The 25267-nt window shown below is 45.8% G+C and overlaps 1 protein-coding gene across 2 annotated transcripts; it reads right to left on the reverse strand.

The window, feature by feature from the left end:
- Positions 1-464: 464 nt before the first annotated feature.
- On the reverse strand, positions 465-24591 carry LOC118386940 (CAD protein-like). 2 transcript variants are annotated; one of them, XM_035774971.2, is made up of 44 exons: positions 24176-24591; positions 23220-23359; positions 22958-23087; positions 22681-22823; positions 22309-22450; positions 21911-22082; positions 21164-21349; positions 20524-20633; positions 20301-20443; positions 20063-20194; positions 19622-19855; positions 19221-19442; positions 16608-16796; positions 15869-15993; positions 15630-15763; positions 15342-15454; positions 14998-15248; positions 14467-14713; positions 14266-14364; positions 13825-14049; positions 12249-12431; positions 11847-12065; positions 11506-11673; positions 11231-11413; positions 11044-11148; positions 10670-10915; positions 10469-10550; positions 10134-10300; positions 9815-9979; positions 9594-9725; positions 9036-9237; positions 7762-7952; positions 7361-7597; positions 7094-7232; positions 6942-6983; positions 6280-6336; positions 5661-5836; positions 5328-5402; positions 2265-2477; positions 1964-2089; positions 1541-1696; positions 1296-1397; positions 1121-1215; positions 465-1003 (listed from the first exon to the last, which is right to left on the reverse strand). In XM_035774971.2, exons 1-44 carry the CDS (start codon positions 24255-24257, stop codon positions 904-906), a joined length of 6780 nt encoding a protein of 2259 aa, XP_035630864.1. In that variant the 5' UTR covers positions 24258-24591; the 3' UTR covers positions 465-903. The 2 variants fall into 2 exon arrangements, with proteins under 2 accessions (XP_035630864.1, XP_035630865.1); XM_035774972.2 differs by lacking the exons at positions 6280-6336; positions 6942-6983 and having other exon boundaries at positions 24176-24590.
- Positions 24592-25267: the final 676 nt, after the last annotated feature.

Genomic DNA, 25267 nt, shown 5'->3' on the forward strand with positions numbered 1-25267 from the left:
GAAGGCGCTATAGTATTGAAGGCTGAGCTGTAGTCAATGAACAGCATCCTCACATAAGCATTTCTTTTGTCCAAGTGGGTGAGGGCAGTGTGCAGTGCAATGGCAATTGCGTCGTCTGTGTATCTGTCAGGGCGGTAGGCAAAACGTTCTTACGTCCTTCGTGGAGACAGTAATTAAGTAGCCCTCATTATCCTCGGGGGCTCTCCTCGGCAGCTCAGTCGTTGTGCTTGAAGTATGACAAAAAGGTGTTTAGCTCATCCGGTCGGGCGGCGTTGATGTGTGCTAATGTGGCTGGCTTTCTTTTTGTAATCCGTAATTGCTCCTCTACTTTGCCCCTGTACTTGCGTTTCGCCATCTTGATCGATATGTGCAGGTTTAGCAACAGACTAATGAATACACCGCTGGGTAGAACCATTTACATGATAGCAGCTTATTTTCCTGTAGTTAATCAAATAAACCCCATCTACAAAACCATTCACATTTTATTATTTATAAAACACCTAAAAAGAGTCCAACAAATCGGCTTTAACAATTATTTATCGCTTAAAAAGGATGTTCTGCAATGGTTCCACCTTTGATGAGGAGCATGTACCCCCCCCATACAATCAACACCACAGACGACTCCAGTCGGTGATACAAAAATAAAGTATTCTATGAACTACATAACGATATTTGTAACATGTAACAGTAATTGTTGTTAAGTGATAATACTAATTAATTCCAGGAGAAATACCAGGTTTGAAGAGGAGTACACACTAAACATGTGACTGTATATAAACTGTTGGAGTGGTTTCATCATTGTGATCACCAGTAGTGTCCCCTCACTCTTACCGAGACCTTAATACATTTGGTCCATTTTGGTCTCGCAATCCCAACAGTGGGGTGTGTCCAACTATCTACTGATCATCTGCCCAGCACAGTGGCCAAGAGGGCCATGCGGATGTACATGCCGTTCTCAGCCTGCCGGAAGTAGGCAGCACGAGGATCAGTGTCCACCTCCGCACTGCAAGAGAGAAAGTCAACATGAAACCAAATCATCCCGCATAAGACTGCGAACAACAGTGAATCAAAGGGAGTATAATGAAGAGAGATCCGTTGTAATCTAGGGGAACATCCGTACCTGATCTCATTGACTCTCGGTAGAGGATGCATCACCACCATCTTCTTCTTCGCTCCAGTCATGATGTGTGGGCTGAGGATGAACTGACCGAAGCACTGGAGGGAAAAAAAAGGGATTTTAGCACTGATCAAACACTAAGGCCTCACAGGTTAGTGAAACCCCATCCCATCCTTACCGCTTTGTACTCTTCTTCTGAGGAAAACCTCTCCTTCTGAATCCTGGTCATGTAGAGGACGTCAGTGTCAGGCAGGGCCTCCTCGATGCTCTCAAACTCTTCCTGCACCCACAAGGACATACAGTAGTCTAGCGCTTTATGTAGTGCATTCGATATGTGAAGGACACCTACATACCAGCAGCAGTGCCATTGAAATTTAGATACAGCCATCAACTTTACCACTAAAAAACATGTGATCCACCCACCTGCTTGATGCCTTTGGAGGCCACAAAGTCAATGATCTCGGAGGGCATGTGGAGATTCTTTGGGGCGACGTAGCGCAGAGTGATCCTGTACTGGGTGAGCAGCCTGGCCAGGGAATGAACTGTGCGGCCATGCTTCAGGTCCCCTACCATGGTGATCTACAGACAGACATCGAGAGACAATAGTCAGGACACCTGGATGAAGCCTGGAGGGCCATTGGGCATTGGCTATGTTAACTTAAAAAGGCAGGCTGCCATCACAACATACACAGTCAGGTTCCAGATCTTACAGTTTTCGGTTTGCATTACTGTAAAAATAAATAAAATACTGCGCTGTTTACACTTCTAAATTGGTATTAGCACTAGTACTGCTGCGAAGACATGACCACCATCCCTGAAGGGGAGATGGGTGTGTTGAGGTCTCACCGTCATGCCGTTGACCGTACCCAGCTCCTCTCTGATGGTGAACACATCTAGCAGGGCCTGCGTGGGGTGCTCCCCGACCCCGTCCCCAGCGTTGATCACCGGCTTCCGGCAGTGCCTCGCTGCAGACTACAGGTGGAAATAAACAAGTCGGATACAGCCGAGCAAGTACAACAAGGTTTGCGGTCGGTGTTTAGGTGGTAGCACCTCTTTTTCAAAGTGTTCTCTCAGAATATCTTGCCTTAATGAATATGAAAAGTTTTCAAGTGAAGTTGTAACGCGGCGTATCGACACCGCTGCTCACCTCTACAGCCCCTGGTGTGGGGTGTCGCAGCACCAGGACGTCAGCGTAGCAGCTCATGGTCTGGACCGAGTCCGCCAGAGACTCGCCCTTCTGCGACGAGGAGGTGGCCTCACAGAAATGGACCACAGAGCCACCCAGACGCTGCATTGCCGCCGCAAACGAACTACTGGTGCGTGTGCTGACCTCGTAGAACATGGAAGCCATCACCTTACCCTGAGAGAGTAACACACAGGGGTCTAAGACAAAGAATACAGACTGGCGTACAACAGATCCATCTTTGAGCACAGCATCCAGGCATTTCAAGGCACACAGCATTACATGCAAATTGTTGGTCTCATGTTCCATGAGCTGAAACAAAAAAAGCCCAGAAATGTTCCATACACACACACACGGCTTATTTCTCTCAAAGGTCACACACACACACACACACACATTTGTTTACATCCCTGTTAGTTAGAATTTCTCCTTTTCCAAGATAATCCATCCACCTGACAGGTATGGCATATCAAGAAGCTGAATAAACAGCATGATCATAACACGGTTGCACCTTGTGCTGGGGACAATAAAAGGCCACTTTAAAATGTGCAGTTTTGTCGTGTCTCAAGTTGAGGGAGCGTGCAATTGGCATGATGAATGCAGGAACTTCCACCAGAGCTGTTGCCAGAGAAGTTCATGTACATTTCTCTACTATAATCCATCTCCAACGTCATTTTAGAGAATTTGGCAGTACGTCCAACCGGTCTCAACCGGAGACCACGTGTAATCACGCCAGCCTCAGACCTCCAAATCCAGCTTCTTCACCTGCGGGATCGTCTGAGGGGGGTGGGGGTTGCTGAGGACATTTTCTGTCTGTAATAAAGCCTTTTAGTGGGGAAAAACTCATTCTGATTGGCTGGCTCCCCAGTGGGTGGGCCTATGCCCTCCCAGGCCCACCCATGTCTGCACCCCTGTCCAGCCATGTGAAATCCATAGATTAGGGCCTAATTCATTTATTTCAAAGGCCTAATGAACAGATTTAAATTTAATGATTTCCTTATATGAACTGTAACTCAGTAAAATCTGAACATGTTGCACATTGTTGTTACATATATATATATATATATATATCAAAAAAAGAAACATCCTCTCACTGTCAACTGCATTTATTTTCAGCAAAATTTGTATGAACGTAACATTCAACAACGGAGACATAAACTGAACAAGTTCCACAGACATGTGACTAACAGAAATAGAGTAATGTGTCCCTGAACAAAGGGGGGGGGGGGAAATCAACATCAAAAGTAACAGTCAGTATCTGGTGTGGCCACCAGCTGCATTTAGTACTGCAGTGCATCTCCTCCTCATGGACTGCACCTGATTTGCCAGTTCTTGCTGTTAGATGTTACCCCACTCCTCCACCAAGGCATCTGCAAGTTCCCGGACATATCTGGGGGGAATGGCCCTAGCCCTCACCCTCCAATCCAACAGGTCCTGACCAGCTCAATGGGATTGAGATCCGGGCTCTTCGCTGGCCATGGCAGAACACTGACATTCATGTCTTGCAGAAAATCACGCAGAGAACAAGCAGTATTGCTGGTGGCATTATCATGCTGGAGGGTCATGTCAGGATGAGCCTGAAGGAAGGGTACCACATGAGGGAGGAGGATGTCTTCCCTGTAAGGTACAGCGTTGAGATTGTCTGCAATGACAAGCTCAGTCCGATGATGCTGTGACACACCGCTCCAGACCATGACGGACCCTCCACCTCCAAATCGATCCCGCTCCAAAGTACAGGCCTCGGTGTAACGCTCATTCCTTCAATGTTAAACACGAATCCGACCATCACCCCTGGTGAGACAAAACTGCGACTCGTCAGTGAAGAGCACTTTTTGTCAGTCCTGTTTGGTTCAGCGACGGTGGATTTGTGCCCATAGGTGACGTTGTTGCCAGTGATGCCTTACAAAAGGCCTACTGCGGACAGTCAGCACTGATGGAGGGATTGTGCATTCCTTGTGTAACTCGGGCAGTTGTTGTTGCCATCCTGTACCTGTGATGTTCGGATGTACTGATCCTGTGCAGGTGTTGTTACACGTGGTCTGCCACTGCAAGGACAATCAGCTGTCCATCCTGTCTCCCTGTAGTTCTGTCTTAGGCGTCTCACAGTACAGACGTTGCAATTTATTGCCCTGGCCACATCTGCAGTCCTCATGCCCCCTTGCAGCATGCCTAAGGCACGTTCACGCAGATGAGCAGGGACCCTGGGCATCTTTATTTTGGTGTTTCTCAGAGTCAGTAAAAAGGCCTCTTTAGTGTCCTAAATATTCATAACTGTGACCTTAATTGCCTACCGTCTGTAAGCTGTTAATGTGTTAACGACCGTACCACAGGTGCATGTTCATTAATTGTTTATGGTTCATTGAACAAGCATGGGAAACAGTGTTAAAACCCTTTACAATGAAGATCTGTGTAGTTATTTGGATTTTTACGAATTATCTTTGAAAGACAGGGTCCTGAAAAAGGACAATTTTTATATATATATTTACATTTAAGTCATTTAGCAGACGCTCTTATCCAGAGCGACTTACATCTATCTATCTATCTATCTATCTATCTATGTCTACATACTTATATATATATATATACTTATATATATTTGCAACTCAGATTTACTAACAGTGGCACACCTTGAGACATTCAGAAAACTTGTTTTATGAAGTCTTTAGGCATAGATGCACACAGGTGGCAGGTGTTGCTTGTATTCCATTCATAATCAGGTGATGTCATCAACTCCTATGTGAGTAATCATTTCTGGTAGTTGTTTTGTTGTTATTTTATACAACACACCTGCTCCTGTACGTTTAAGCTGAAGGACTATGGCTCATGAAGAACTATGCTGCCTCCGGAAGTCCTGTAGATTACTCAAACCCTGGGTGACTCAACACTGGGCTTATTGGAACGGCCTGACCGGCTACTCTGAAATTAGCTTCTCTCCTGCAATTTATACTGTGACAAATCACAGAAATACTCACACGGTTGTTCTTTAGATTAATCTGAGTTTTAAACAAAACAGGAAAGAATTCTTACCTTCAGGATGTCCAGGCTTCGCTCTTTCTGAACCATCAGGCGAAGAGTATGGGCCACGTTAAACATGTGAGAGATCTGAAATAAAGAGTTTGAATTTTTTAAATATATATATATATATAAAAGTTATTTAGTAAATAATGTCCCTGGCTATGTGCGTTGAGCAGCGTTTCCCAACCCTAGTCCTCCAGTACCCCCCAACAGTACTTTTGTTGTAGCCCATAACAAACCCCTCCTTCAACTCATTGGGTGCTTGATGATTAGTTGAATCAGGTTACAGTAAAAATGTGTTCTGTGGGGTGTACTTGAGGACCACGGTTGGGAAACACTGAGTACCTGTTCCTTGCTGAACTGCCTGACAGAGAGGACGTGTTGTCCCACTAGGGGGTGGAGCACTGGGGAGGTCTGGAGGTGGGCCAGGGGCTGCCCTGCCGCTGCCTCAGCCCGAGGGGACAAAATCCTGGCCAGGGGAGGCGGATGGCTGTAACCGTCCCCAGCTGCAGGGGCCATCTCTGGGGACAGAGGGACACCAAACGCTTCAAATACCACAGGAAAAATCCAACACGTGTGAATATTAATTATTTTAGCAAAGTCTCTTTAAAGGATTGCAGTCTTTTCTATTTCCTGAGGATGAAACATGACAAACACCCGAAAATCATGGATTATTACACCATATTTCAACGCGTTTTCTTTCAAAGCGATCCAAGCATTAGGAAAGCAGTCGGCTCAGAGCAAAGAGACATGGGTAGTGCAGCAACTAATGAGAAGAAACGGAATTGCAACCTTTTTCTAGCATCTCTACAACCAAGTATTCCATGACATACAGCTATTCAAAGCAGCTACCAGTATAACTCCATTAAAATGGTCTGCCAGAATATTACGCCAAACAGCCTTAACGGTAGCAGAGCTAGGAAATGTATTATGCGTAACAGCTGAGCTACGTCAAGCTTCAAACCTTCTCTGAAACCTTCTTCAAATGCTCTTCTTAATGCTCTCGCCCTTGAATCTTCAGCTGCTTAGAATTTCATGACAAAAATGTTAGAACACAAGTGTTAGAGAGATGATACAAAACTGGTATTTAGCCAATACCACAGCAATTAGCCAGTGTACTGACATATTCAAAGCTATCGTTAGTGGGTTATAAATACGTTTCAGATCGATACGGCACTGAGCGTCATTTCATCAAAGACAGTTCATCGTAATAAATGTGAGAATCAAACAACTTCCATCGTTGATTTGACATTGATAGGGGCTGTGATCATACAGTCTCATTAATGGGTGAAGAACATAGCAAATGGCCAACCAAAACAAAAAGGCTTTTCATTCCTTCATTCCCTTCAACATTACACTTGTATCCATCGATAAAGCACAGTCCCAGGTCTTCCGCAGCAGAGTGAACTATAGGTGGAGCCCCTGATTTAGACATTTCATTTAATCAGCAAATGTACTCAGCCAATCAATCTGTCATGATGACCATGCAGCCTATAGTAGAGACAGTGGAATCACTCGTTATACGATCTTCGCTTTCTCAAACGCTTCATGTACGGTGCGCTTAAAAAAATAAAAAAATAAATCACATGATCAGTGGGTTCAGAGATGTAGATTAAAAAAGTTTACCAATGACATCCAAGTGCCATTTTGTGTGCATCGTCCTAAAACCTGTAAATGGACAGTGAATATAGCATTTATTGAAACGGACATTCACACAGCACTTTGCCACCGCAAGCAAGAGCTCAGTTAGGCAAGAGAAAACATTGCGGCTGTAGTACCTGGGGGCATGCCTGGGTCGGAGGACCTGTGAACGCGAGGCGGGAGCATGTAGCGGCCGTCCCCGGCGGGACGGCGAGGACTCTGGGCGCATGTACGGATGCCCTCACATGGAGGGGTCAGCCGGGGGTGCTCTGGGGTCTGCCACACACAAAAGACACAACAGCCTTAGTGCCACAGACAATGCTTGCTAGTATGCTACATAAGCACATATTACTGTATCCGCACACTAACGTGACTGGGCGGAGCTGAAAGGGGTAGGACTGTACCTTTGGGACTTCTTTCACTGGCTCAGGGGGCTGGAGGAGGGGGATGGGTGCAGGCCAAGTCTTCACATCCTCCCCATAGCCAGGAGGGACCAGCACCTGTCCGTCGATGTAGGCCACCTCTCCTCTGAGCACCACTCTGCGGACCTTGCCTTTCACCTTCATGCCTTCAAAGGGTGTCCACTTGGACTTGGTGAACTGCATGTGTTCGGGGATGACCCACTCCTGCTCCAGGTCCACCTGGTGGGAGAGAGCAGGTCTACAATGTTCTTGAAAAGCCAAAACATTGATCATCATTTCAATCCCTCTTTGTATTTCAACGTGGAAACCCAAAGATCTAAATCCTTGTCGTGTTGCCCATTTGACATGGTTAAAAACGCTCGGCGGTGTGTGCCTGTAGCTACCTCTACATAGGTGTTGTCCTGGGCGGGAAGGGAGAAAATTTTGCGGGGGTTGTCGTACAGGCGCTTGATGATATCGTCGATGGTGAGGCGCCCATCGCTGACGGCGGTGAGGAGAAGGGGCAGCATGGTCTCAAGGCCGGGGTAACCTGGTGGGGGCTTCTCTGAGTTCTTCTCCTCCACTGAATGAGGGGCTGTTAGCCAAAACACACAGAAATATCAGAACTTTTGTATGGCAACACTCATCTTGTAATTGTGTGATAAAAAAACAAGTAGCTGGATGTCACAAGGTGAATGCACCAATTTGTAAGTCGCTCTGGATAAGAGCGTCTGCTAAATGACTTAAATGTAATGTAAATGTAAGTAGGGGTTAACGGAGCGCTCACCGTTAGGGATTCACGATAAGGACAAAATATATATATATTTTTTTACATTTTTTTTTACTTCCGTTATAGATCAAAAACAGCAGGAATCATAGAAATTATATGGTTGTAATAAAGTTTGGCAAGACAGCACATTTTTTTTAAAGCCAGGTAGGAGTGTTGGTCAGTGTTTCCCAGGGGACCCAAATTACAGTTGAATAGATGTTACATTGACAAACATTTTGGAATATGCTTCTTCTATTCCTCTGATTCAGAACTTGCAGCCTGTATTAGCAGCCTGTATTAGGGCTAAAGTTTGCTAGACAGATTTGCCCGAGCACAGCACATTTTAGCTAGCTTATTAGCATTTAGTATTAGCAGCTAACAAAAACCTTTTTGGCACCGCATGAGGCAGGTAGCCCCTTAATTGGGGAGGACGGGCTCATTAATAGCTGGAACGGAATAGAACACAAACACATGGTTTCCATGTGTTTGATACCGTTCCAGACATTATTATGAGCCGTCCTCCCCTCAGCAGCCTCCTGTGGTCGGTACATGAGCAGCTTGCCCAGACTAACTAGTGTTTTGCAGAGAGATAAATAGCTACACAAACTAATAGTATAATACCCCAAAAACATGTGGATTTATATAAAGAGGCAAAGTGAAAAGCAGCATTCTTTTTTTTTCTATAAATCTTTTGACTGCATGAATTGGCTTAGCTAGAGCAGCCTGCAGACTAGAGTGAATCTAATAGTAGGCACCAACTCCACCAAGGTTCGTTGAACAAAGCCTCGAAAAATGCTGCCTGCTTGAGTAATAGGGGCCGAGGGTTGGTGTTTGTAGATAGAGCGCGCAGGGCGGAAGATATGACAAACGGAGTAAACTATAATGGATTTATGGTGTAGCCCTACTCACCGTGGTCAGTGGCGAAGCAGTCAATGATGTCCAGGTGTTCCCAGAGGGCCTCCATGTCCTCCCGGGTGCCCAGCATAGGGCGGACCTGTGCCCGGCCGTCCCCAATGCCCACCACATTCTCCTCACACAGGAAGAGGTGGTGGGGCGCTACCTCACACGTCACCTGGATGCCCTTCTGCTTGGCTGCGCGGATGATCAGGATCTGGGGGAAGGGAAGGGTGGAATAGATGCCAATTCATTACATACTAGTAGAACAGAAATCATGGTTCTTTCTTTATCTTATGTGTGTTCTGATGTGTTGGTCTTAAAATCAATCACTTCAAATGGCACAAAGCTCATTTGTTAGATCATCTTTTCCCTCTAGCTACAGGTGTGTGTTCCTGCAGTTCATCTTAAATGAAAGCAATCAGTGAGAACTCCTTCCAACAAAAAAAAAACCTACGAGGTTTCTGCGTGCCTCGATTGACACCTCATTCTCCCTGGAGACAAATGAACGGGCAACACCTCAAGGCAAAGCAGTGCTATATCTGTATGTGATGTTTCAGGCGGCCATCTTACCTCCTCCTTCTTGGCCACATGGCAGATATGAACAGCTCTCTGGTACAGCTGGGCCACCATCAAGACGGCTGCCACAGTCTGCTTCTCTGCGTGTGCCACGATTGGCAGGTGCTTGGGCCACTTCTCAAAGTGCTAGTTCACGCAAAGAGAAAGCGCAACTGGTCAGCTCAAACAGATCAATGTGAACGACCTATCAAAGACCTCGGTCAGTTGATACCTACCTCCATCCACATTGAGACGTTGTCCATCTTCAGAGTGGAGTAGGTGTCGTTCAGATACATCTTCAGCCCGGCGGCAGAGTTAGCGATGGAGGGCAAGATGGTGGAGTTGTCCGAAGCCGCTCCGACGTAAAGGGCATAGTCACACCGACACCCTGCCTTGGCAAGCTGAGACGACAGAGACAAAACAGAGGAACAGCTCACGAGTAAACCTTCAGGTACTGATTTGACCCATTTTATAAAAAGGCATAATTTAATGTTTTGGAACAGACTAATTTAAAATATCCAGTGGTAAATGTCTTAATGACAATCTTCTCATTACCTTCTGGACCATGGCGAAGGAGCTGGGGTCGATTATGGCAGGTGCCGTGTTGGGCATGGCACACACCATGGTGACGCCCCCTGCCAGGGCAGCCGCTGTGCCCGAGGAGAAGTCCTCCTTGTGGGTGGCACCCGGCTCCCGCAGGTGGACGTGCACATCAATCAGACCTGGGACAGGGGGAGGGGACTCGATGAGTACTGTTCAGAAACACTGCAGTTCCACAGGTTGACTGAAGGAGCTATCATGTATTGTCCAAATACAGGAAGAAAACAAGGTGCTTATATTTGAAATGAACAGACTTGACTTTTTAGCACAGCCCAAGCCTTACTGCTTACCAGGCAGGCGAATCAATTTCTGTGACGTCATACAGTCCACGTGAGTCTTGACGGGCGGGAAGCCGCCAACCAGACGCAGCGCCTACAATTACAGAAGCACATGCTTCAATCAGGACAGTCAACAATCTATGTAGAATCAACACAGCTACATCAAACATCAGCAGTGGCTAACATCCCATCACAGCCCCCTAACTAACCTACCTGGACAAACAGCTTGGTGCACTTGATGTCAATGATGAGGGGCACCGAGTAGTCAATGGCCATGCGGCGGGTGCGGTAACCCTTGGTGACGAAGGAGGAGAGGCGTCGGCCTCCAGAGTTCCTCATGGAGAGGTTGATGACCATGTCAAAGTGGTGGTCCTCCAGGTATTCCAAGATGTTCCTCTGCTTGTCCTTGTTGGGGCAGTCACTCTCCTCCTCCCCAAATGGCCAGTCCACCGCCATCACCTGAAAGAGACCGAACATAACAAGTCGGTCAAATTCAGGAAGCAAATTTAAAAATGACGTTGTGAATTGAAAATCGCTCAATCTGGGATCCTGATGAGAAGAGCCCACTCATCCTAGATGTGATGTACCTTGACTCCATGCTCAGTGTAGAAGTCAGCAGTCCCCAGACTGGCATACAGGTCATAGCCCAGACTCTCCAGCGCCTGAACAGTAGGCAGCAGCTCACTCTTGTTCTGCAAAGATACAATGAATATTTACGCACTGCTGGCCTCTCGAAATGAATTTCCATGAAAACGTTTAGCTCTTTGTCAGTACCTTGTAACTGCCAATGGAGAGCAGAATGTTCTTCTTGGGAATCTTGAAGCCTGTGCTGAGCATGGCCTTCAGATAGGCCTCGTATCTGTTCTCTCCAAAGCAAGCCACCTCCCCAGTACTGGTCATCTCTACCCCCAGCACCACATCAGCTCCAGCCAGACGAGAGAATGAGAACTGGGGGACCTAAGAGACAACATATCCAAGTCGGTGTATGATCGGTGAAACAATAATTCAACTGGATTATTTTACAGTTGTGGACTCCTCAGTTGGGTTACCTTGACGCCCACGATGCCCACTCCTTTCATCAGGCCCACGGGCTCCATCTTCTCTCCCATGATGACGCGCGTTGCCAGGGCGACCAGATCCACTCCCAGAGTCTTTGAGACGAACGGGAAGGAGCGGGAGACACGGACGTTGCACTCGATCACCTTCAGCTGGTCATCCTGTCCAGAAAACACATTTGTTTGCAATTAAAGGCAACCGGACAGCCATTGTAAATCCCACAGGGAACAGAAACACACTTGTATGGTTGTGGGTGACATTCTGTTTGGCATGCTATTGGTTGTCAACCGCTGATTTGAAACTCCAAAAACAAAAAATGTATTTTAGATTTTACCTTAGCGATGAGCTGCAGGTTAAAGGGCCCGGTGACCTGCAGTTCCTGTCCGATGGCGTGGACGATCATCTTGATACGCTCCATGGTCTTCTGGTTGATGTCCTGGGGGGGCGTGACCAGGGTGGCGTCCCCAGAGTGCACCCCGGCGTTCTCCACATGCTCTGACACGGCGATGGCCATCACCACGCCGTCGCACGCCACCGCGTCCACGTCTATCTCCTGGAGCAAAGAGAGATGCCAGTCAGGTCCAGACTATAGTTGACTAAAGGAGCTATCATAGATATTTTTTTAAGGTGATTGTTCACTTTTCTTTGCAAATTGAAAATAAAGTGAATTATCCCTTTAAATGACAAAGCAGTAAGGCATTTCAATCTAAGTAGTAAAGAATTTCCCAAGTCGTACCTTGGCCTCCTGGATGAACTTTGAGATGACCACGGGGTATTCCTTGGACACGGCCACAGCGCTGCTAAGGTACTTCTCCAGGTCGCTGTCTGTGTACGCCACGTTCATGGCCGCTCCACTCAGCACGTAGGAGGGACGCACCAGGCAGGGGTAGCCCGCAGTCTCACAGAACTTCATGGCTGACTGGGGAGGAGAGGAGGATACAATATAACATACTTTGCCTTCAGAAAGCATTCACACCCCTGGACTTTTTCTACATTTTGTTGTGTGTCACTGGCCTACACATATGTTGCATGGACTCGCTCTGCATGCAATAAGTGTTTAACATGATTTTTAAATGACTACCTCATCTCTGTACCCCACACATACAATTATCTTTAAGGTCCCCCAGTCGAGCAGTGAATTTCAAACAAAGACAGATTCAACCACAAAGACCAGGGATGTTTTCAAATGTCTCGCAGAGGGCATCTATTGGCAGAAAAAAACAGACTCTGAATATCCCTTTGAGCACGGTTAAGTTATTACACTTTGGATGGTGTATCAATACACCCAGTCACTATAAAGATAGTTGCCGGAGAGGAAGGAAACCGCTCAGGGATTTCAAATTGAGACCAATGGTGACTTTAAAACAGTTACACAGGTTAATGGCTGTGATAGTTTTCTTCTAACGATGGATCAACAACACTTTAGTTCCTCCACAATACTAACCTAAATGGCAGAGTGAAAAGAAGAAAGCACGTACAGATTTGTTTTTATATTCCAAAACATGTATCCTGCTTACATTAAGGCACTGAAGTAAAATTGCAAAAAACGTGGCAAGAAAAAAACCTCCGTTCTGAAAACGAAACATTATGTTTGGGGCTAATCCAACAACACATTACGGAGTACCACTCTTCATATTTTCAAGCATGATGGTGGCTGCATCATGTTATGGGTATGCTTGTCATCAGCAATGACTAGGGAGTTTTGTAGGATAAAATATATGTTTTTACTAAATATACAATAAAGCCAAGCACAGGCAAAATCCTAGAAGAAAATATGGTCCCGCCTGCTTTCCAACAGACACTCGGAGACCAATTCAACTTTCAGGAGGACAATAGTCTAAAACACAAGACCAAATATACACTGGACTTACTTACCAAGACGACATTGAATGTTCCTGAGTGGCCTAGTTACGGTTTTGACTTTAAAAAATTGGCTTAAGTCTATGGCAGGACTTGAAAATGGCTGTCTAGCAATGACCAACAACCACCTTGACAGAGCTAATAATGTGCAAATATTGTACAATCCAGGTGTGCAAATCTTTTAAAAACACACAGTTGTAACCGCTGCCAAATGTGATTCTAACATGTATTGACTCAGGGGTGTGAATACTTATGTAAATGAGATATTTCTGAATTTAATTTTCAATACATTTGCAAACATTTATAAAAACATTTTTACTTTTCCGTTATGGGATAGTGTGTGCCACAATTTCTATACAACTTGAGATAGGCTCATCTGCAACCAAGACCTATAACCTCTTCATTACCGGTTTGAAATTCAAAATGGATTAGAAGCCCTGTTCTGTGCTGACCTCGATCTCAGTGAGTTCCTTCCAAAGGGGCTGGCTGATGCCGATGGTGTCCAGCATGCGGGAGAACTTGAACCTGTTCTCAGCAGAGTCGATGAACTCCGGGGAGGTGCCCAATATACGACACTGCTGCCTGTGGAGGGACATGGCGATGTTGTTGGGCAGCTGGCCCCCCATGGACAGAATCACTCCCTCTGGGTTCTCCATCTCATAGATGTCCATCACAACCTGGAGGAGATAATGGAGCTTTATGGTCATGGCAACATACCATGCATGAAACAGGGTTTGATGGAGAGGTGTTGAGGCCCTTTGCTCAGGTGATAAAAGCATTAGATCAAGTAAGTTTGGACCTTTGAATGTTGATTATTGTACAATGAAAAACAACAAAATAAAATGTTTGAAAGATAGTGAGTTGGGACCATGCCATCAGTCGAGCATTCTTACCTCAAAGGAGATCTCATCGAAGTAGAGACGGTCACACATGTCGTAGTCTGTGCTGACAGTCTCTGGGTTATAGTTCACCATGATGGTTTTATAGCCCATCTAAACAGCATCAAAACACAGCAAATCATGACAATATCAGCTTTTGTTCAACATTCTTCTAATAAATGAGAGCTATTCTGCACAAAGCAGAAATCGACTTACCTTCCTGAGTTCCATAATGCAGCCCACAGCGCACCAGTCAAACTCCACACTGCTGCCGATGCGGTAAACCCCAGAGCCAATTACTATGACATGGGGATCTCCAAAGCCCAGGTCGTTTTCCGTACCATTATAGGTCAGGTACAGGTAGTTGGTGTGGGCGGGCCACTCTGCCGCCACAGTGTCAATCTGCTTTACCACAGGCAGGATGCTCCAATCTCTACGCATCTTCCTCACCGCCAGCTCCGTACTGGAGAGAGACATAGGTTTAAAGGTCAGAGTTCAGACAAGTTCATTTTAAAAACAGACATTTCAAACCAAGTCTTTTTTCTCCCCTCTCACTGCTCTGAGGAACTGAACCCAGACACACAAAACATAACCCAGACAGAATGTGTCCCATTCCGACTCGTCATCGTATCAATGAAGAATCTCTCATTTATTTTGTATGTTTTTCATGTACTTGCCTCAACTTTTAATGATGTTTTAAAACGTGAACAACGGGCTACCATTCTCAGGAGTATCACAGTACTGTACCTCTGCACAGCCAGGGCGATCTGTTTGTCGGAGAAGCCCAGCTGCTTCGCTTTCCTCATCACCTCCAGAGGCATGGCGCTCTCGTCCTGGTTGTACGACTCCAGCACCTTCTCATGGTCCGTGATGTTCTTCATTTTGTGAAGGAACCAGCGGTCGATCTTGGTCAGGTCGTAAAGGCGGTCCACTGTGTAGCCCGCCCTGAGAGCAGCCGCCAGAACAAAGATACGTTTGTCTGTCGGGGTCTGCAGCTCCTGTAAGACCGCAGGACAGAGGCATGTCAGAACAGTTCACATAAAATGTAGCCAAGAAGAATAAGACAGGTAAAAAAAGGTGAGTGAGCTTACCTCGTCAGACACAGGTTTGATGGTGTGGTCAAAGCCCACACAGTTCTCATCCACCATCCGTAGAGCCTTCTGGAAGGCTTCCTCAAAGCTGCGGCCGATGGCCATCACCTCTCCTACAAAAGGTCACAGACAAAAACTGATAGTGTTAAACAACTATCAACCAACTCCTTTGTGTGAACTTGCAATGCAACCCCTACAGATCATCTGCCCCTACAGATAGCAGGCAGATAAGGCACTCTGCTGCTCCCAAATTAGATCATTAATTTAAAAAAGTGCTTGTCCTCTTACCAACGCTCTTCATGGAGCTACCTATCTTGGTGCTGACGCGCAGGAACTTGCTGAGATCCCAGCGAGGGACCTTCACCACACAGTAGTCCAGACTGGGCTCAAAGTTAGCTGTGGTCTGGTTGGTCACAGAATTCCTGTACAATAACAAACATTACCTGTTAAAGCCATGGTATTAGTAGATCAGTGCCAAAATGCAATTCTTAACCTGACATCAGGCCACAAAACGTGAATAAACTCACTTGAGGACAGGTAGCGGGATGCCCAATCCCAGCTTGGCAGCCACGTAGGCCAGGGGATATCCTGTAGCTTTACTGGCCAGAGCTGAGCTCCGAGACAGACGGGCATTCACCTCAATGATGTAGTACTGCAGCACAAAAACACGGATTTAAATTGCTATACAGTAGAAACATTTTAAAATATCAGAACACGTTCAGCGTTTCCCCCACAATATTTTGTTAGGATGGGGGGCGTAGGCAAAGTTAGGATGGGGGCGTAGGCAAAGGTGCGGTTTTAGAGGCCCTCCTCTTGGCTGCAGAGACTAAATGTTGGTGTTTTAAATCTAATCTCCTGGAATTCTAAACATTGTCACGTGGGAAAAAATACAATTTTACTGCTTTAAAGCAAGTTTCCTGCAATTCTAGACATTTTGCTATGCTTATGCTGTGTTCGTATGCTATCGGAGTGACTCAATTATAACAAAAATCAAATAGGGGGCCCATGCCATGATATTTTAGATTCTCCCTGACTGTCCGTCTTTTATTTAGGCGATCAAAGATGATCTTGTTTAAAAAATATATAGCTCCATCACCTTTTCTACATACTTTATATCTGGTTTTAGTCGTTTAAGTTCACATTGAAAACATTTAACCATCCCAAAATATACATTGTCTTTGCAGAGGACACAATTTATGGGAAAAACTGATGTTTCGGAGGGTTAACACTAGTATAAACTATCACAATGTCATTATAGACCATTACCTGCTCAGACTCAGGGTTGAGGGCGTACTGGATGTTACACTCTCCAATGATGCCTAGGTGTCTGATGACCTTGATGGCGGTGTTCCTCAACATGTTGTACTCATAGTCGTTGAGCGTCTGACTGGGCGCCACCACGATGGACTCCCCAGTGTGGATACCCAGAGGGTCAATGTTCTCCATGTTACATACCTACAGGATAGAAAACACTCAACACTTGAACTTGCTTGATAAAGGAAGATTCACGTTTAAACAAATAAGGACGTATAAACTCTAAAGATTAGCCATAATAGTAAAATTGAAAATAAAAACGTATAGTAACAAATATACAGGTAACTGCCAAAATAACAGAAACACTTGAGTGAATGAGGGACACAAAGTATATTAAAAGTTGGTGCAATTAAGATCCCATCAAGCTAAGGTTCATGTATAAAAATGCTGGTCAGGCCATTATTTTGGCTACGCCCCGATAGGATGACATTGCCCCCATCCACAGGGAACGAGTGGTTACTGAATGGTTTGTTGAGCATGAAAACAATGTAAACCATATGCCATGGCTGTTTCAGTCACTATATCTCAACCCAATTGAACACTTACGGGAGATTCTGGATTGGCGCCTGAGATAGCGTTTTCCACATCCATCAACAAAACACGAGATCATGGAATTTCTTGTGGGAGAATGTGTCGCATCCCTCCAATAGAGTTCCAGAATCTATGCAAAGGCCTATTGAAGCCATTCTGGCTATTAAGACACTTGATGTTGGAGTTTCATTTATTTTGGCAGTTACCTGTACATAGTACTTACATATCGTCTGAGATCCCCAAGGATTGGAAAGCTGCCGCAGTCATCCCCCTCTTCAAAGGGGGAGACACACCCTGGACCCAAACTGTTACAGACCTATATCCATCCTGCCCTGCCTATCTAAGGTCTTCGAAAGCCAAGTCAACAAACAGGTCACTGACCATCTCGAATCCCACCGTACCTTCTCCGCTGTGCAATCTGGTTTCCGAGCCGGTCATGGGTGCACCTCAAGGTACTAAACGATATCATAACCGCCATCGATAAAAGACAGTACCGTGCAGCCGTCTTCATCGACCTTGCCAAGGCTTTCGACTCTGTCAATCACCATATTCTTATCGGCAGACTCAGTAGCCTCGGTTTTTCAGATGACTGCCTTGCCTGGTTCACCAATTACTTTGCAGACAGAGTTCAGTGTGTCAAATCGGATGGCATGCTGTCCGGTCCTCTAGCAGTCTCTATGGGGATGCCACAGGGTTCAATTCTCGGGCCGACTCTTTTCTCTGTATATATCAATGATGTTGATCTTGCTGCGGGCGATTCCCTGATCCACCTCTACGCAGACGACACCATTCTATATACTTTCGGCCCGTCATTGGACACTGTGCTATCTAACCTCCAAACGAGCTTCAATGCCATACAACACTCCTTCCGTGGCCTACAACTGCTCTTAAATGCTAGTAAAACCAAATGCATGCTTTTCAACCGTTCGCTGCCTGCACCCGCATGCCTGACCAGCATCACCACCCTGGATGGTTCCGACCTTGAATATGTGGACATCTATAAGTACCTAGGTGTCTGGCTAGACTGTAAACTCTCCTTCCAGACTCATATCAAACATCTCCAATCAAAAATAAAATCAAGAGTAGGCTTTCTATTCCGCAACAAAGCCTCCTTCACTCACGCCGCCAAACTTACCCTAGTAAAACTGACTATCCTACCGATCCTCGACTTCGGCGATGTCATCTACAAAATTTCTTCCAACACTCTACTCAGCAAACTGGATGCAGTCTATCACAGTGCCATCCGTTTTGTCACTAAAGCACCTTATACCACCCACCACTGCGACTTGTATGCTCTAGTCGGCTGGCCCTTGCTACATATTCGTCGCCAGACCCACTGGCTCCAGGTCATCTACAAGTCCATGCTAGGTAAAGCTCCGCCTTATCTCAGTTCACTGGTCACGATGGCAACACACATCCGTAGCACGCGCTCCAGCAGGTGTATCTCACTGATCATCCCTAAAGCCAACACCTCATTTGGCCGCCTTTCGTTCCAGTTCTATGCTGCCTGTGACTGGAACGAATTGCAAAAATCGCTGAAGTTGGAGACTTTTATCTCCCTCACCAACTTCAAACATCTGCTATCTGAGCAGCTAACCGATCGCTGCAGCTGTACATAGTCTATTGGTAAATAGCCCACCCATTTTCACCTACCTCATCCCCATACTGTTTTTATTTATTTACTTTTCTGCTCTTTTGCACACCAATATCTCTACCTGTACATGACCATCTGATCATTTATCACTCTAGTGTTAATCTGCAAAATTGTAATTATTCACCTACATTCTCATGCCTTTTGCACACAATGTATATAGACTCCCCTTTTTGTTCTACTGTGTTATTGACTTGTTAATTGTTTACTCCATGTGTAACTCTGTGTTGTCTGTTCTCACTGCTATGCTTTATCTTGGCCAAGTCGCAGTTGCAAATGAGAACTTGTTCTCAACTAGCCTACCTGGTTAAATAAAGGTGAAATAAAAATCTAATAAAAATAAATAGTAACAAATATATGCATAGTGATGTCCCTCTACTTACTGTGATACAGTTGTCATAGGCGTCTCTGACCACCTCATACTCAATCTCTTTCCAGCCCTTCAGGGACTTGTCCACTAGGACCTGGGAAGTGTGGGCGAAGGCAGATGTCACCAGAGAGGTCAACTCCTCCCGGTTATTGGCAAAGCCAGAGCCCAGTCCGCCCAGGGCAAAGGCCGAGCGCACCAGGACAGGGTAGCCAATACGCTCTGCAGCCGCCACCGCCTAGGACACACAGAAAAGACCAGAACACATCAAAATACACATCAAAAAGCAAAAGCCCACAACAGTCAAACAGATTAACAGGCTGATTCCAATCAACGTATAAGTGATAATCAGTATGGGTCAATGTGTGTGTGAGAAGGAGAGTGTGCATGACATTTGTCCCAAGCCCTTCTCCTTACCTGCTCCACAGACACAGCGGCCTCGCTGGGCGCCACGTGTTCATTGATCTCCTCCATCTTCTCCACAAAGATCTTCCTGTCCTCAGTCATCTCGATGGAAGCCACCGGCGTCCCCAGCACACGCACTGCATACTTCTTCAGCACTCCCCTCTTGGTCAGCTGCACCCCGCAGTTAAGAGCAGTCTGGCCCCCGAAGGTCAGGAGGACCCCGTCTGGACGCTCATTCTTTATCACCTGGACAGGCGAAATAGGGCAGAGGGTCAGTTCTCACTCATTGAATGAATATCAACCGTACGTCAACCATGCTCCTTTACTGATCTTCTATCAGTTCTGAGTACCTGAGAGATGTAATAAACATGGTTTGCTTGTTGAGCACTGATCAGAAATCAGTGACTGGAGGATGGTGCATGTAGCAGTGGCCATTCCATTAGCCTTCCTTACCTGAGTGACATACTCCGGGGTGAGAGGCAGGAAGTAAACCTTGTCAGCCAGACCCTTGGAGGTTTGCACCGTGGCGATGTTGGGGTTGATTAGCACAGTCTGAATGTTCTCCTCCTTCAATGCTTTTATGGCCTGGGGGAGGTTTGGACATAGTGTCTGATTAGTTCAAATACTCTGAAATGATTCTGCTCCTAACACCTGCTGTTGGATCGTCACTGGGATTGGTAGTGTGTCTCACCTGAGAGCCAGAGTAGTCAAACTCCCCAGCCTGTCCGATGGAGAGGCCTCCAGAACCCAGGATTAGGACTTTGCGTGGCCGAACAAATTCCTCCGGATTGGTAGATCCAGGATAGGTCAGGTGCTCTGTCAGTCTCTGCTTCACTAGAGGAAGGGAGAGGTGTTACTATACCCTACAGGTGGAATACATATGTAAGAACAGTTGAGATGAACGCATGTCTAACCTGGTTTGCCACTCTTGCCCTCCTTGTGGTCTCTGACTGTGTCCAGAAACACATCAAACAGACTGACCAGGTCAGTGGGGCCTGCCATGTGCTCTGGGTGAAACTGGACACTGGAATGACATGGGTAAAACAGTATGTGATTTTCAACTTCCTGTATCTTGGAGGGTTATTTTGTTGTCTGCCATCTTTTCCAATTAGAGGCCTAGTGCAGTCAATTCTGTTTTCCTGTGTTTTGTATAACAGCTGATGAAAACACTGTAAAAGTGTGAAAACATCTGATCAGTGTTATTTCCTGATAGTTACTGGTTGAAAATACAATATACACAGGGCCTTGTAATCAAGAGGTTTGCATTGGCAGGAGTTTCGGCTTACCACAGTGATGTCACCATACGGTAAAATGGTTAATGGACCAATAACAAGAGTTCCAAACCTCTCTGCCAGATAGTTTTCCCCTCTCAGACAGTCCTAGCAAAATTCTTGCTTGAGAAAGTTTGTCTTAAAAGCTATTTTTGCACATTTTAATAAAACATTTAACGTGTTACCCAGAAATGTTTTGATGTTAAAAAAAACAGCTGCATTGGGCCTTTAAACAAGTTGAAAGGCTGGAAGCAGCGAATGAGTTCCTATTGGTAGATGGTACCTGAATATGTGTTTGGTGTTGTGCACGATGCCCTCACTGGTCTGGTCATTGGCGTTGGTGAAGAGCACGTCCCAGCCCTGTGGCAGGGTCAGGGGATCCACAGCAAAGCCATGGTTCTGAGATGTGATGAAACAGCGATCTGTGCCCTTGTGGATACAGGGCTGATTATGGCCACGGTTCCCATACCTGAAACAGACAAGTGTTTTTAGTCAAATTCTTTCTTCAATGGTTGAGCTCTAGTCCAGATGCAGATTCATAGTGCTCCTGCAGAATCCTTACTTGACACCTGCACAGTGCAAAGGTCTTGCTTTAAATCCTCTAAACTGTTATGCTTTCCATTGACTGACTGCATGGCATTCCAGAGGGACAAAAGGAAGCTGGCATCTCATCTGGCCTTGAGACTAACGGAACGCTAACAATGTAACAATCCCAGGAGTCTTACCAAAACAAACCAGGCCTTTCCAGCAACTCAGCAATGCACTAGGCATTGTCCAAACTGCTATGCTAAGCAGAAATGCTCATTTCACACCAGAACGCTCCCAGATAAATAAAGAAGGGCCTGGGGAGAACTGACATCTGAGGGAGAGGGCCAAACAATAGCACAAACAGTCAGCACCACTGGCTGGCTTTGTTCTCTTTGAAACCAAACAAAGACAGTAAGCAGAACTTAAGACTTGAGGAGGTCTTGAGGAGAAAGAGAAAGTGACAAGTCAGGACAACCCTGTAGTGCCCTGTCCCTGTACTAACTTCATCTTGTAGGTTTTTGCTCCGATGGCAAGGGAGAGAAGCTGGTTGCCCAGGCAGATACCAAACACAGGCTTGGGGTTGTCCACACACACCACCTTCCTCACGTTGTCTATGGTCTCCGTACAGAACTGGGGGTCCCCAGGGCCGTTGCTGATGAAGAGCCCATCAAAATCTGAAAAGGACCACAACTTTGTCAGCATAGCCAAAATAAATGTTATAATAGAAACTATTTCACATACAATAGAACTTCATGGCATCATGGATGGAACTAACTTTGCAGGTCAGATGCTCCAAGGTAAAGATTAAGGCAGGGGAGAGATAAGAGGGCAAAACAAGGGAACAGGAAGAAATCTCTGAATTGTATATGAAACCCAGTGCAGTAACCAGCTGTGACTAACCTGTGCTGTCCAGTGGGTGATCCCAGGGCACCACAGTGACACAGGCCCCTCTCTGACACAGGCAACGGATCTGGTTGTACTTAATGCCACAGTCTACAGCTGTGATCCTGACAGCACCACTGGGGTTGAACACCCGGGGCTCCTGCTCAACACAGACAGAAAAGGTACTTACATCCTGAGAAGGATTAGGCATCTGCCTAACCACTGTGGTGAGAGAAAACATTTGGCGTTTCACCGACTTGCAATGTGTTAAGCTACAGATTCAGTGTTATGCAATCCACACAAAACAACTGCCATTTGATTGAGGAAGTTTCAGGATCGTAACACTAAAAAAGCATGACAGGGTCAAGCTTAAACATAGCAACACCGTACCTTCATGGACACCTCCTTGACAAGGTTCCTCTGGTCAGGGTTGTCAAATGGAACGTTGGCCTCTGGCGTTCCGTCCACAACCAGCTTCCCCAGCATTGTACCCTTCTCACGGATCTTCTTGGTCAGACGACGGGTGTCAACTCCTACAGTGCCACAGCAAGAGCATTAACTGCAACCTCTAGTGTAGAGGCTCTACTGTAGACAGCACATATCAAAACACAGATTCAGACAACATCTGATACAGTACCAGGATGTTTAGAATGATAACTCTACTGACCCTCTAGGCCGGGGATGCCCTGCTCTTTGAGCCACTGGTCCAGAGACATGGCTGAGCTCCAGTGGCTGGGGTTCTGGGAGACCTCTCCGACGATGAGGGCTGCAGCGTGGATCTTAGAAGACTCAAACCACTAAGGGGAAAAATAATAGAACATTCCATTCAAACAGGTGCTTGGGGTCAACGAGGGCAATATACCTTTCTCCACCCACTATTTCTGTTGGGCGCTTCTGTGAAACGCTGACTCCATGCCAACTCCACCCACCTTGCTGAGTCCAAAGTCGCTCTCCTCATCCTGGGGTATACCATAGTTGCCCTGCAGAGGGTAGGTGAGGGTGAGGATCTGACACATGTAGGACGGGTCAGTCAGGGCCTCTGGGTAGCCAACCATGCCTGTCTGGAACACTGGAAAAAAATTATCAGGTCAACTTGTCAGTTTTCATAGAAAAGTGCAAATTAGTGAGAAGTGATTCAATTCAAGATTTGGCACATTTTGAAAAAGGTGATGCAACTTGAACTTTGGAAATGTGCATTGTGCTCCATTTATTAGTACACGTGGATTGAAAGAACTAGACCTTACAATCTAAATTAATGCCAGCTACATCTCCATTACAATGTATGGGACACGGTACAGCGGTGGGCTCCTGAGTGGCGCAGCGATCTAAGGCACTGCAACTCAGTGCAAGAGACTACAGTCCCTGGCTCGAATCCGGGCTGTATCACATCCGGCCGTATTGGGAGTCCCATAGGGCCCGGGGTATGCCATTATTGTATTTGCTAACTGACTTGCCTAGTTAAATATGGGTTAAAAAATACAAAATAAATAAACAGCAAGGACAATATAGGAGAAACATGTTCATAAATTGTTCAAACTGACTTAAATTGAGTTCTGATTAGGTGGAGAATTAGGTTATAGTTAGGAACAGGGTTAGCTAAAATGCTTAGCCGAAATAAGGATAAATGAAGGGGTCAGAGGTTATGGGTCATACTACTACAGGGCACGCGCAGCTTTGGGGGTTACATGCAGACCACTAGGCGCACACCGGCAAGAGTTTTGGGTGAATAGAGCGACGTTTAGCCATACAATTTGACTTTGTGGGTAACATATAGGTAGTTAACGTTACCCATGAGAATACCTGTATAACTTATAACATAACTACATTAGACAGATGTTTCAATGCGATGGGCTAATTAGCTTTCTCCTCATAAAATACGACTTACCAACTTCACCAGACACTGACGCATTTGCCCCGAAAAGGCGGCCCTTGAACGTGGTCCCATCTTCTAAAATCAGGGTTGCCATTTTTTTTTAAATAAAATTGTCAATACTGTAATTGTACAGAATCAACACAGTCTTCGATTCGATTATGGAAAGCAATATCAGCTTTTTGTCGGATCGATGCTTCAGTTCCGCAATGCTTGCCCACGTGAAACACACGCTGGCCAGATGCTAATGAGGATGCACGAGCAAAAATCTTGCTTGAAAATGGCTAAGTTAAAAGAAATACAAATTGTGTTGGTTTATTTGCTAACTAAATAAAGCGTCAAAAACGACATGAAGGAATGTTGTATGCCGAAAACTGAAGCTAGGTCCGCATGCCGCACTAACAGTGTGGAACTTTTCAGCGACCTCACCGTGTTTACATAGAACCCCACAGTGAAAACGTCATAATACCCATAAACCCTAGCGGTCAAACACGGAAATGGTTCCAATCGTTATTTCATCATTCATTTTTTAGTTATATATTAATTTATTTTAATTTTATTGTTACAGTAATAACAATATTACACATCAATGCATTTTTTCATTGTATTCACATCATTCATTTTTCCCATAGGGGATTTTAGAACCACGGAGAGAAAGAGAAGACACCTGTATAAGATCCAGGAAAAGTTAGAGGTAGCGATGTCCTCAGGTGCACTGAGAAGGGAAGAGACAAAAGTGTAGTGACATGGCTGAGACATGGACGCACAATAATACATTTTTGATGGAGAAACTTTCAACTGGGTGTTGTGATTATTGTCAAATGGAGACAGTGGAACATGTTATTTTTATTTATTTAACTAGGTAAGTCAGTTCAGAACAAATTCTTATTTACAATGACGGCCTACCAGGCCAAACCTCCCTTAACCGGACGATGCTGGGCCAATTGTGCGCCTCACTATGGGGACGCCCGATCACGCCAGTTGTGATAGAGCCCGAGATCAAACCAGGGTCTGTATAGATGCCTCTAGCACTGAGATGCAGTGCCTTAGACTGCTACGGCACTCGGGAGCCCCTCTATTTCAGTGCCAGAAATATGTGAGGGAAAG

Source organism: Oncorhynchus keta, chromosome 8, assembly GCF_023373465.1.
Source record: "Oncorhynchus keta strain PuntledgeMale-10-30-2019 chromosome 8, Oket_V2, whole genome shotgun sequence".
Lineage (NCBI taxonomy): Eukaryota > Metazoa > Chordata > Actinopteri > Salmoniformes > Salmonidae > Oncorhynchus > Oncorhynchus keta.